Genomic DNA, 13,058 nt, shown 5'->3' with positions numbered 1-13,058 from the left:
CACAGTCAACATGCACTCCTTCAGTTAACGGCGTGTTGCTGTCATATATTCAGTTAATTTAGAAATAGAATATCAATCACTCCCTATGGAATATGCTATTAGTTTTTATGAATACACTTTAATTGAAAAATTGCCCCTGGTTTGTTGGAATACACACCGTGCAGAAACAGACATATCATCGGAAATGGTTATATGTTACATTTCCTGCAACAAACCTCTGGTCTTCTTCACATTGTGTTGTTGGCCTACATTGAAAAAAGGCTTTCTGCAACATAAATACTGCCCATAAAATACTGATAGAGTTTATCATGATGCTCTCTTTGTTTTGTTTTGCTCTCTATAGGGAAAATCATCTGTCATCATCTGTGAATTAATGTTAATATATATAAAAATGTCCTTGTTAGTTGTTATGAAAATGCTTAATGGGGATTTCTGTATTTTTCACATTCATCAATCAATCAATTAAACTTTATTTCAGACTCAGGGTCCATATAAGACAAATACATACAAATACATACAAGAACAATAAAAGTACATAGCAGAGGGTGCAGGATACAGAACAAAACGTGAAATTTGGTACATGCAAGGTACAATAATTCAGATCATGAACTATGCAAAACAAGTGTAAGTTGTATGTAAAGTAAACAGCAAAGTGCAAGGAAATTAAGTTTAGTTTGCTGTACCTTCCGAAGTGCGTCAATTTTAGACAATTATAAAATTACACATAGAGACAGTAAAAAGAAGTGCTCTGTATACAATAATAACACATCGATATTCAAGAAACAATGTTACCTTACTACATATCCAGACACAAACCATCAGATCACATATCATGATTTGTTTAACAGAGCTATGGTGTGTATGAAAGATACAGGAAGGCAAAAAAGGCCTGTATACCTTCAACCTGATGGCAACACATCATATTCACCAAACAGAAGACGTGAATCATCACTCATAACTGATTATTTCCACTCAGCAGGGTCATATGACACGTTTAGTCGACAAATACATAGACTGAAAGGTGCAACAGTATATCTAAAGCCATAAACAGCTTTCCGTAAACCATTGTAATCTTATTGGTGTCAGAAATACCAACAACCACATTGCACAAAATGTATTTCACCACTTTGATGTCACATGTTTTGTAGTGAACAGGAGTAAACCTGTATTATTATTCAGCAGGTGAAAGGTGTGCAGCTCAGCAATAATTATTCTAACAGCAATCCCAACAACAATTTTATGCACATTTCAACATTACAATATGACACGCTGTACTAGTCGTATCTTTTCAAAGTACAATGCTGTCCCATCTGTCACAGTGTCTTTACTTTTTGTCCAGTACTTGATAATCTGGATAGTCCCTCATCAGCTGTGCCACTGTCAGGAACAAAATGATCTGCATGATAAGAGGAAAAACAGAGAAAATAGTACTCTGGTTAACAGCCAAATTAAACAATGACATACACACAACAGTCAGTGCAGTGTGGAATTAATCAAAATGTATACACAATTATGATTTGTGATGAAAAGCCCAGTGAAATGCAACAATTCTGGCCACCAGCAGTCCAAGAAGGGATTTTATGTCGAGCACAGTACTTCCCAAACTCTGTTCATATGGAGTACCCCACAAACGAACAGCATGACAATGCCTACGATGTTTAGAATGTGCAGATGTTTTGTTGGAAACAACTTCATGCAATTCGTACAGCACTAATCAATATTTGTATTTTTACCAATGACTCAAATAACTATGCGTTATGGGAAAGAAGTCACTTGTGAAGAAATAATTGCCAGATTCATGAATAATGAATATAATCATTAGTTGCAGCCATAGTTTTCTATATACTGGGTGTGTCAATAGGCTACTGTTGCTACTTTATTCGGTAATTACAAAGGTGCACTTAAATCGCTTTGACCCCCCCGTCTAGACTGTAAGTGTGTCAGAAGTGTTTTCTCACTCGCACGTTTCACACAACACACTGTCATTGTGATCTAAAATGTTACGAAGTCCTTCGTACCTCCACCAGAAAAACCACTGGGGAGCCCCAGATGATTAAACTCAGCACAAACCGGAAGCTCATCTCCAGCTTCACCTGGCAGCCCTGAAAGAGAAAAACAGCAAAAACAGAGGGGTCCAATCAGACGTTCATGCTTTTTCTTATGAGTGTTGATTTTATCTGGATGCACATGTCTACCTGTGGGTAAAGCTGCCATGGTTGGTCCACAGTCCCATTGCAGGAGGGGAATGTAGAGTTGCAGCAGCTGTGAGGAACACAGAGTTCTCCTGTTTGGTTGAACCACGAGGTTTTTAGCCAGTCCCTGTAGTCATGGACCCCACAACACTGCAACTAACGGGAATCAAAAGACAAAAATATAATTCTGAAAATAGATCATTGGTTGATCAGGGGTTATTGTAACGGCACAGATTTTGAATAGATGATTTTGTGGAGAAGAGGAGGACCAAATGAGAGCCAAATATCACAGTAAACAAGACAAATACCTAAGGGTCTGCCCAAACGTACTCTTCTGTAAGCTGAAATATCCCTCTTAATGAAAAAAAACAACTCAGCATCTAGTTGCCATTAGACAAAGTGCGCATCTACAGTTGTTGCTGCTTCTATTCATGTTTTGGATATGGTGTAGCCTGGTATTCAGGTACATGCTGCTGCTTTGGATACTTTTCATAGTAGACTTGCTACATCATTTTGTACACCAGATATGAACACGTTTGCAGTATTTGGATGCTTCTACGACAGTTATGGCTGAACACACACCTCTTCTTGTGTAGCATCCACAGCTCGAGAGTTTGGGTCCTCTCTGCTGCCTGTGTAATTCTGAAACACTCCACTGAGGGGAGCTATCTCTGAATCCAGCTAAACAAAAAGACAGTGGACATGAAGAATGTAAACGTGCAATTATTCCAGTCTGCAGTGTCGTGAAAGCACTTGATTTTTTTGTGTAACTTTTATACCTTTGTAGAGTGAAAGTAAGCCAACGCTGAAGCCGTACATTCCAGACAAAGGACCATAACCAGCAGATAAACAAACTGGAGAAGAAAACACTTTATTATGAACAGTCCAAACAGTGATGCACACACAGATTCCCACACTCACACATATGCACAAACCTTACCAGTCCCTGCAGAAAGGTGGAATCCCTGAGGCTCAGCCAGGAGCCCAGCAACCCGCTGGCCACTAAAAACGCAGCGCTGGCAAGAGCGAGGATAGCTGGTAGGGTGATGTAGCTGTGAGAGAAAAATAAGCTGTTCTCTCTCAAGTTCTTCAGCAGGTATAATCCACTCAGGCCCACCACCAACCCCACCACCTGGTAAATAAAAAGAATGAATTCAGACAGAATATTTCTAGAGGGCTTTGTGAGACATCAACAACATAAGCTCTCAAGGACCACCATCATCCCCCCCCCTTTGACGTGGCTGCATTCTTTTTATGAGGGATAAGGGAATAATTGGACCATTGGGTAAATATGCTTTTTTTTCGAGTTGGGAGTGCATGAGATGATCAATACCACACTCTTACTGGCAGGGCTTGGGGAACTCGTGTCTAGTGTTGCTCTGTAAATGATTTAAAAATGAGGATCAAATTAATTCATGAGAGAGTTGGTTCCTGTTACTGCCCTCAAGCTGTGTATGCTCTGTTATTTTTTGTAATAATGTTATGAGCTTTCTCCAAAAATCCTAATCACCACTTAACTATTACATTATTATAATAGCACTGGGTTGGATTAATGCAAAATGGAGAGAATCAAATAATATAGATATTATAAAAAATAATAATAATAAATAAACATAGCCCAATAGAGTAAAAAATACAATAGCCTGCAGTGCACATTATGAAATGAAGTAACAAAAAGTAAAAAAAAGTAAAAAATAATGTTTACATTTTGATTTATTATTATTTTGAATTGCCAATGGCAAAAGTAACTAGGCATTTTGAATTGCTTAAAAATGCTGTTGGGTTATATAAATCGGAAGATATTTTTTTAAATGTGCAGGTTTTCTGGTTCTTGTTTCAAATAAATGTCCAAAATGTTTCTATTGGTTGCTTTATTTTTTTTGGAACTAGAGCATTTTACCATTGTGCCAACCAAAAAATAATATGTGCCGATCCTCTAATGGGTCTGGCATAAATAAACAACATGACTTTAATTACAAATAACATAATTTTAGAAAACATTTTTGAATTAAAACATATTATTATAGCTGAGGCCTTAACCTTTCATTTGCTGCAGTTTAGAATGTTCTAATATAAATTATGTCAGAGAAATACGGCAGAGTGAAAAGTGTGTTCAACCAACCCCGGTCTCCTCTACTTCTAGTTCTTGTCTTTAGAAAAAGACACGTGCACACACGCACTCTTATGTCATGCGACATCTGACATGTGAGACAATCAAATAGCCTACATGTAGGCTACAGTAGATTATAGGTCAATGCATTAGGCTACACACACTTCTGTCTTCTGTTCTTATATGATAATAAACACATAAGACATAAATTAATGGTAAGTTATTAACAAATATGTATAGATAATATAATTATTAGTGGCAGTATACAAAAACAATATAAAGCCTTACATACCCACAAAAGTTGACACGTAAGCTGAAGGATTGTTTTGAACGTTTTTCTTCTCTGATCGCTCATTTTCAGACTTTAAAAGCCGCGAGGAGCGAGCGCACAATAATCGGCGCAAACTGCAGATACGCTATCATAAAGGTGGCGCAACCATAACTGAACCGTGACGCCTTTAAGTAACGAATACGAGATCTGTGTGATGAAGCCGTGGAGGGTTTAGAGGCACGTGATTCTGTTATAGCGCTGTAGACAATATCAACTTTCCTTCCGCGATGTCCAAAGATCAACTTCCCCAAAGAACGCGGAAACATCGCTGACGTTTGAGGTGGCAATGCAACGCAGCAAACTTTTTACAGTGAATGGTAAGAGGTGAGATCTGCACTGTGCTTTAGCACTATGTCACGCTGGAGACAAAGAGTAGACTCTGCACAAGACCTGACATCTTGCATGTGATGTGCAACAACTACCTGGTGGGTGATCTGAAGTGAGACGGTAATGAGACTTTTGATGCAATCATCTGATCAACACTGCCATCTTGTGAATTGAAGCAAAAATAACCACAAACAGAGAGTTAAAGTGGCCTATTTACTTTGAATTGAGCGAAACGAGGAGGGGTACAATACCATGATGTCAAACCAACTCCAACTCCAATATAAGTCCTGCATTCAAAAACTTACTAAAGCAAACGTGTATAGAGCTGTACAACAAATGTGAGAACTACAATATTTCGCAATAAAATGCAGTGGAGTAGAAGTTTAAGTGCAAGTGGAAATACTCAAGGTAAGTGGATCAAATGTGTGCTTCCGTTCAGCATTTGAGTAAACAGGCCCTACAAATACTCTATTGCGAGTAATGTTTTGTCCTTGGGGAGATTTAAAACATAATGAATCTCTAGCATGATGTGTTTTAATGCCTATTACATTGTAAAAGTCGAAGAGGGTGTGTTATTATATATTGTATGTTGTGTATAGTTGTTAAAGGATTAATGTGTTTTAGTGTGTGCTTGGTGAGGTTACTGTCAGCTCTGTGCTCAGTGGTCTGTGTCAGAGTCTCTTCCTCTTCAGCAGCTGCAGTCGGTTCCTGCTGTTACAGCTCAGAGTCTCTGCAGTCTGACTGAGGGAGGTTTTTGTACGACTACAAATCACTGTGTGAACACTCCACCACTGTGGTAACTCTGACAGTAATAAACTGCTGCATCTTCAGTCTGAACTCCACTGATGGTCAAAGTGAAGTCAGAGCTGCTTCCACTGCCACTAAACCGAGCTGGTGTTCCTGATTCACGTGTGCTGGCAAATCTTATGAGGAGCTTTGGAGGCTGTCCAGATTTCTGTTGGTACCAGAACATATATTGACCATAAGTAGAGTGTGAATAAACAGCTTGGCTGGTCTTACAGGTGAGAGTGACAGTGGATCCTGGACTAGATGTCACTACTGGAGGCTGAGTCACAGTCACCTGACCGCTGCATCCTGCAGACAAAAACAAATCATTCATTAATCAGCAGAAATAAATGAGAGAAAAGGCAGCACGTCATGTTTGAAGAGTTGCTGAGTGAATGAACCTGTGAAACAGCAGCAGGCCAGCGTCCAGATGAGGATGGTGATCAGAGTCATGGTGGTTGTGGTTCCTGCTGTGCTGACTGACAGATCTGAGTCCTGCAGAGTTGAACTCACAGGACTATAAAGCTTCTGAGTTCACTGGAGGATCAGCTGACGATGCAAAGCCTCCTCTCTATGGAAATGATTTCTCTGCTCTCAACAGACTGAAGGCAACGTGGGACACAAAACCAGGAGGAATACTGCTCAGTTTAACACAATCTATGATCTTAATGGAATAAAAGAAAATGTTTATATTAGAAGAGCAGATGAGGATTTAAGGATACGTTTGTTTTCACTGTGGTTGGTATCATGTGTGTGTTTGTCTGCATTTCATTTACTGACAGGGTTTACTCTGCATGAGTAACACATTTAAATTCTGATTAATATGAGTTTGTTAATTATCAATATTAAAAAGAATCAAGTTCATTTAACCATAAACTGATATAAAACTGTGAAAAAATGACTTTGTTACACGGAGACTGTAATTGTTTCTCTGTCAGGTTTAGAAAAGTCAAGAAAAATGTAATAATTGATTTAATTTATATGATCATTTTAATCCATATCATTAGAAAAACGTTTTAGACTCAAGAAAATATATATTGTTATGTATTGTTACATATTGTTATGCATTTATATGAAAAGCAGAGAGTGTTTCAGAGGATAGATGTTTGTTCACAGAGCAGGAGATTTTTGTACGGCCACTTAATGAGTTTGTATCACTGTGGTGGACTTTTGGTGGAGGAACCAAACTCATCATTTACTGTAAGTACCAGATTCATTATTTCTACAACATGAAATGTTATACTAACTTTTTCATCAGAATGTAATAAAACACAGTTATGTTGGATAATTTATATGTTTTGGATATTTTTTGCCATCTATTAAGCTTGGCTAATGTCATATTTCAGAGATAAATATTCTTTTGGTTTCATATATGATGTTTAATGTGACATATGATCAGACAAATATGTATATTTTATCCAATTAAATGCGTTTCACAAAGTTTAGTAAAAAATATTGTCTATCTTTTGACATTCAGAAAAGACCATGTTATCTATGTTATTTTTATTTGTAACATTTAAACAGCCGTTAAATATAAAATCTAATGTGCCTTTAAAACTAATGAGTGAGTTTATTTGTACATTCAGCGTCGCTGCAGTTTGTGTTCACAGTTCGTTGGTTTAAAGCGGTGAAAGGAAGTGAAACAGACGACAAAGTCTTTAACTGTTTACAGATGTTACATTGTTTTCAACAAGAAAATCATCTACGGGATGAAATATTTTCTATCAAACATAATATTAAAGATATGAACATTTAATGTAAAGTTAATTCATTTAACTTGTCCATTACATTAACATCTAAGTCATGTTGTATATTTTTCTATAAGTTTTAGTGATTAGTGATCAGTGCCACAGTAGAAGATATAATTAGGTTTCACCATTTAGTTTAGTTTGTTGAACCCTCATTTCTTCCCACGTCTCCTCTCCTCTGTCTGATCACAGCACACAGCTAACCCACAGTGGTGTTAACCTCTGTCATGTATCATAACTGTCTCATAGCTGTCTGTCCCACACTGGACGTTAATCTGTTCCTTGTGTGTCTCTGCTCTCCTCTCCAGCTGGCCCCATGGTCAGGCCCTCGGTCTCTCTGCTTCCCCCCTCCTCTGAGCAGCTCTCCGGGGGCTCGGCCACGCTGACCTGCCTGCTGTCTGGCTACTCTCCTCAGGGAGCCGTGGTGAGCTGGCAGGTGGACGACACGGAGGTGACAGAGGGGGTCCTGAGCAGCTCAGAGGAGGAGAAGAGCGGACGCTACAGCAGCAGCAGCACCCTGAGCCTGAGCCGGGAGCGCTGGATGGAAGGAGAGCTGTACTCCTGCAGGGTCCTCCATCATGACCACAGCCAGACCCAGTCCCTCCACAGGAGCCAGTGTGAGGGCTAGAGGAGCAGGCTGAAGCCCAGGACGGGAGCTCTGTGTGGGGGGAGCAGGAGGAGCACACCTGCTGCTCTGATCGATATCAGTTTGTAATTTAAAGCTTTGTGTTGCAGAGAACAACACTGCTGTAAAGTGTTGGACAACAACAACTTAGAGAGTAATGTTCAGCAGCTAGATGTGAGTGTGTTTCATAACTGTCATGTTAATGATTGATGTTGTTGCTAATAAAAGCTTTCACTGATGAATAACATGATGAAGTGTTTGGTCTTTTATCTTATGAAGAGGAGTAAGAAATTAAATAGTTTATTAACTTTAAAATGATGCTCCTCTCTGTTTGAAATGAAAAACTTTGGATTCATCATGTAAATATTAATGTAATTATTTGATTGTTTCTTTTAAATGAACTCAAAAGAAGATATTAACACAAGAAAGGAAATAATTCATATTTGTATCATGATGAAATAAAAAGGATTTTGTGAATATGTGATAGAGGAGCAGTAAATATAAGCAGAACATGAAGTGGTGTCATTACATTTAAAATAATGTTTTTCTTGAATTATTAGTGTGAATATGTAGTGAGTGCTTGGTGAGGTTACTGTCAGCTCTGTGCTCAGTGGTCTGTGTCAGAGTCTCTTCCTCTTCAGCAGCTGCAGTCGGTTCCTGCTGTTACAGCTCAGAGTCTCTGCAGTCTGACTGAGGGAGGTTTTTGTACGACTACAAATCACTGTGTGAACACGCCAGCACTGTTTATTTCATGATAACTCTGACAGTAATAAACTGCTGCATCTTCAGCCTGAACTCCACTGATGGTCAAAGTGAAGTCAGAGCTGCTTCCACTGCCACTAAACCGAGCTGGTGTTCCTGATTCACTTGTGCTGGCATATGTTATGAGGAGCTTTGGAGGCTGTCCAGATTTCTGTTGATACCAGAACATATATTGACCAACAAAAGAGTGTGAATAAACCGCTTGGCTGGTCTTACAGGTGAGAGTGACAGTGGATCCTGGACTAGATGTCACTACTGGAGGCTGAGTCACAGTCACCTGACCGCTGCATCCTGCAGACAAAAACAAATCATTCATTAATCAGCAGAAATAAATGAGAGAAAAGGCAGCACGTCATGTTTGAAGAGTTGCTGAGTGAATGAACCTGTGAAACAGCAGCAGGCCAGCGTCCAGATGAGGATGGTGATCAGAGTCATGGTGGTTGTGGTTCCTGCTGTGCTGACTGACAGATCTGAGTCCTGCAGTGTTGAACTCACAGGACTATAAAGCTTCTGAGTTCACTGGAGGATCAGCTGACGATGCAAAGCCTCCTCTCTATGGAAATGATTTCTCTGCTCTCAACAGACTGAAGGCAACGTGGGACACAAAACCAGGAGGAATACTGCTCAGTTTAACACAATCTATGATCTTAATGGAATAAAAGAAAATGTTTATATGAGAAGAGCAGATGAGGATTTAAGGATACGTTTGTTTTCACTGTGGTTGGTATGATGTGTGTGTTTGTCTGCATTTAATTTATTGACAGGGTTTACTCTGCATGAGTAACACATTTATATTCTGATTAATATGAGTTTGTTAATTATCAATATTAAAAAGAATCATGTTCATTTCACCATAAACTGATATAAAACTGTGAAAAAATGACTTTGTTACACGGAGACTGTAATTGTTTCTCTGTCAGGTTTAGAAAAGTCAAGAAAAATGTAATAATTGATTTAATTTATATGATCATTTTAATCCATATCATTAGAAAAACGTTTTAGATTCAAGAAAATATATATTGTTATGTATTGTTATATATTGTTATGTATTGTTATGAAAAGCAGAGAGTGTTTCAGTGGATAGATGTTTGTTCACAGAGCAGGAGGTTTTTGTACGGCCACTTAATGAGTTTGTATCACTGTGGTACACTTTTGGTGGAGGAACCAAACTCATCATTGACTGTAAGTACCAGAGATTTCTATTTTATAACAATATATATTAAATATAACTTAAAACAAATATTGTACAAGACTCAGATCAAGATCAGTCTTTTTAGGTTGTTCATTATTTTTTGTTATTTTATCAAGCTGATCTCACAAACTGAGAAGAAACTTTACGGAAATGTAAAAATTATTCATTCTTGCATGTTATTTAATTTAAAGAGAGGTTAAATAACTCATATATTTTTTATATAATGTTCTATTTTCATTGAAACTTTAGCCTGCATGCTTAGTATTCAATATTAGTAACATTTGGTCAATTAAGAATTTTCATTCTCAAAACATGTACATAATATAAAACATATATTAGAATTTTTTTTAATCAATTAGTTTGAAAATATCAAATAATTTGATGATTTAAAATGTGATGTGGATTCCTGTTCAACACATGATTTTATCAGTAAATGCAGCTTATCTTTGTGTTCACGGTTCATTCATTTTACATGTAGTGAAAAGGAAGTGAAAGAAACAGATGACGATGGTTTTAACTGTATTCACATGAGTTTTTAAACTGTCAGTTATTCTCTGTCAAACATTATAAAACATACGAAGATGTTTCAGTAATCGTTATCGATTAACCTTTTTAGTTACATTTACACTTGAATCATGTGGCCGATGGTCTGATACGGAGTGATTTATGAGTGCAACAGGAACACAACTTATTCTGTTTTATTTGAACAAATATAAGAAATTAACAGGATGTTATTTTATCTTTATTACAAGCCTTCATTCTTATTCTTTTATCATTTCTCCCCTCTCTCTCATCCCCCCTCTCTCTCCTCCAGTGGGCATTGTGCGGCCCACCCTGACCGTCCTCCCCCCCTCCAGAGAGGAGCTGCAGCAGGGCACAGCCACACTGGTGTGTCTGGCCAGCGGGGGCTTCCCCTCAGCCTGGAGTCTGGGCTGGAAGGTGGGGGGCAGCAGCAGCTCCTCAGGGGTGTCACGCAGCCTGGAGGTCCTGGGGACGGACGGCCACTACAGCTGGAGCAGCACCCTGAGCCTCCCTGCAGACCAGTGGAGGAAGGCTGGCTCAGTGAGCTGTGAGGCCAGTCTGAATGGACAGAGCCCTGTCACTCAAACCCTGGACCCTGACCTCTGCTCAGAGTAGAGCTTCAGCAACACTTCCTGTGTGGAAATGAAGCTGCTTCTTTGATAGAGATCTGGATGAAGCTACAGATCTCCTCTGTTTCACAGCTCTCTACTCAGTGTTTTAGTGTGTATGTTGCTTTCTGATACTGATCTTCTGCATATTCTTCTTTATGTTCTTTTCAAATTAAACTGAATTATAGATTAGTTTTCACTCCAAGATGAACTGGTGATTAATCAAAAATGTGACATGGACATTTAACTATAAATAAAACTGTGGATTATAATGATTCAGTGTCTTTGTATTTATTTTATAATATATTCTCACTTAAAAACATATCTTAATGATCATTTCAGTAACCTGATATACCTGATAAGAGGTATGAAATAGATATTTTGTTTCTTGGACTGTTGTTATAGTGTTATAAGCAGCCTTCATTAGCTCTACAGTTAAGGATTGTTTTTAATATCAGAGGCTATGATCCAACAATAATCTAACCTCCCCAGTTTATTCATAAAGAGACTGAATGAACTGACAAGAATATAAGTTTAGTTTTAATGTGTATAGAAGAGCGTCTGTGAGTTTGTTTCAGTTTTATTTAGATGCATGGTGGTTCTGCTTGATGACTCTCGTGTTCACTGGACCAGTTCTCCTCATCACAGTCTCTCCACCAACTCTCTGCACCTGCAGCCGGCCGTTTTCACTTCTATCAAACTGAAGGAGGTTTTTGTACGGCTCTAAATCACTGTGTGAACACTCCACCACCATGGTCGCCCAGACAGTAGTAATCTCCAGCATCTTCAGTCTGAACACCTCTGATGGTTAAAGTGTAGTCAGAACCAGATGTACTGCCACTGAATCGAGACGGAGTTCCAGAGAAGAGAGTTGAAGCTTTGTATATGAGAAGTTTGGGAGCCTGTCCAGGTTTCTGAAGGTACCAACTGAGATCAGCACCAATATCTGAACTCCCTGTGGCGCTGATGGTCACAGTCCCTCTAAGACTGACAGACTTGGATTTGTCAGTCTGAGTCAGAAAATTGTTTGCAGAAGTCTCTGAAGGGAAAAATGAAATGTGACCTTCAGAAGAAATGTTGGATATCTCAACAACATGGAGCATTAGTGCAAATTATAATATTAAGAAGAAAATAAAGACAGAAAGAAAACCGGATCCAAACATGAAAAGGACAGAAACTGAACCACACATAAAATATTCCTATAATGTCAGATACATTTTCAAAATCTCTCACCCTGACACAGAAAAGCCAACATGACAATCATTGACAACTTCATCCTGATGCAGTTTTCAGTGTGAGTGCATGAAAACAGTTCAGACTTTCTGTGACATGAGAACTTAAAGCTGTGAGGAGCAGTGATGCATTCAAATAATGCAAAATACATTTAAGAAGGCAAACACACATCTGTCCTTGTGAAACTGAAAGGGAGAGATGAGGTGGAGTAAGTGGAGGCTACATCTTTCTGTGGACTGATTAAGAGCATGAAGAAGCTTCTGACTCTCTGTTCCTCTTCTCTCTGCTGGTTCTGTCTCTGTAAACTGTCCCAAAGGCCTTTACGCTCGTTAGACGCAGTCTGCCCTCTGCTGGCTTTCCAGGTTCACAACAACTCCAGATTAACATGACATTGATTTTGTATTTGGTCCTTAGCTCTTCTCAATATCATGTATGCCAATCTATGACACTGACGGACTCAGAAGGTCTGATCATGTTTGAAAATAAACGCAGCAATAGAGTCCTCTGGATACTCCTATGGTAGATCAAATATAATAAAGTTCCCTTCCAGCAGAGAAAATGAAAAATGAAAATGAGAAATGAGAAAATGTGCCAATTAAGGTTTATATTTTTATTTGAGCCA

At 38.6% G+C, this 13,058-nt stretch overlaps 1 protein-coding gene and 2 gene segments (V, D, J or C); 1 reads left to right on the top strand and 2 right to left on the bottom strand.

Moving 5' to 3' along the window:
- The window catches only part of LOC142968697 (Ig kappa chain V-III region MOPC 63-like), a 75,294-nt gene that overhangs the window by 22,579 nt on the left and 39,657 nt on the right, over positions 1 to 13,058 (bottom strand).
- Positions 454 to 5,107, bottom strand: tspan37 (tetraspanin 37). The gene is made up of 7 exons (XM_076108687.1): positions 4,595 to 5,107; positions 3,133 to 3,324; positions 2,972 to 3,046; positions 2,775 to 2,873; positions 2,196 to 2,348; positions 2,019 to 2,102; positions 454 to 1,396 (listed from the first exon to the last, which is right to left on the bottom strand). The coding sequence occupies exons 1-7, from the start codon at positions 4,655 to 4,657 to the stop codon at positions 1,325 to 1,327; spliced, it is 738 nt and encodes a 245-aa protein (XP_075964802.1). The 5' UTR covers positions 4,658 to 5,107; the 3' UTR covers positions 454 to 1,324.
- LOC142968704 (Ig kappa chain C region, B allele-like) lies at positions 6,491 to 8,366 on the top strand. The segment is given in 2 exon segments: positions 6,491 to 6,946; positions 7,803 to 8,366. A coding segment is annotated over 1 exon segment (312 nt).

The sequence above is a fragment of the Anarhichas minor genome, unplaced genomic scaffold, assembly GCF_050575085.1.
Source record: "Anarhichas minor isolate MPS153535 unplaced genomic scaffold, ASM5057508v1 ptg000040l, whole genome shotgun sequence".
NCBI lineage: Eukaryota > Metazoa > Chordata > Actinopteri > Perciformes > Anarhichadidae > Anarhichas > Anarhichas minor.
This window is presented reverse-complemented; position numbering and strand designations above follow the sequence as displayed.

Bases quoted from the DNA above. Each gene is read 5' to 3' on its own strand.
- tspan37 (XM_076108687.1), bottom strand. From the start codon at position 4,657: ATGAGCGATCAGAGAAGAAAAACGTTCAAAACAATCCTTCAGCTTACG. The intron at 3,325-4,594 runs GTATGTAAGGCT...TTTATTTACCAG, and splicing joins TTACGTGTCAACTTTTGTGG to GTGGTGGGGTTGGTGGTGGG. The intron at 3,047-3,132 runs GTAAGGTTTGTG...TTTCTTCTCCAG, and splicing joins CCACCTTTCTGCAGGGACTG to TTTGTTTATCTGCTGGTTAT.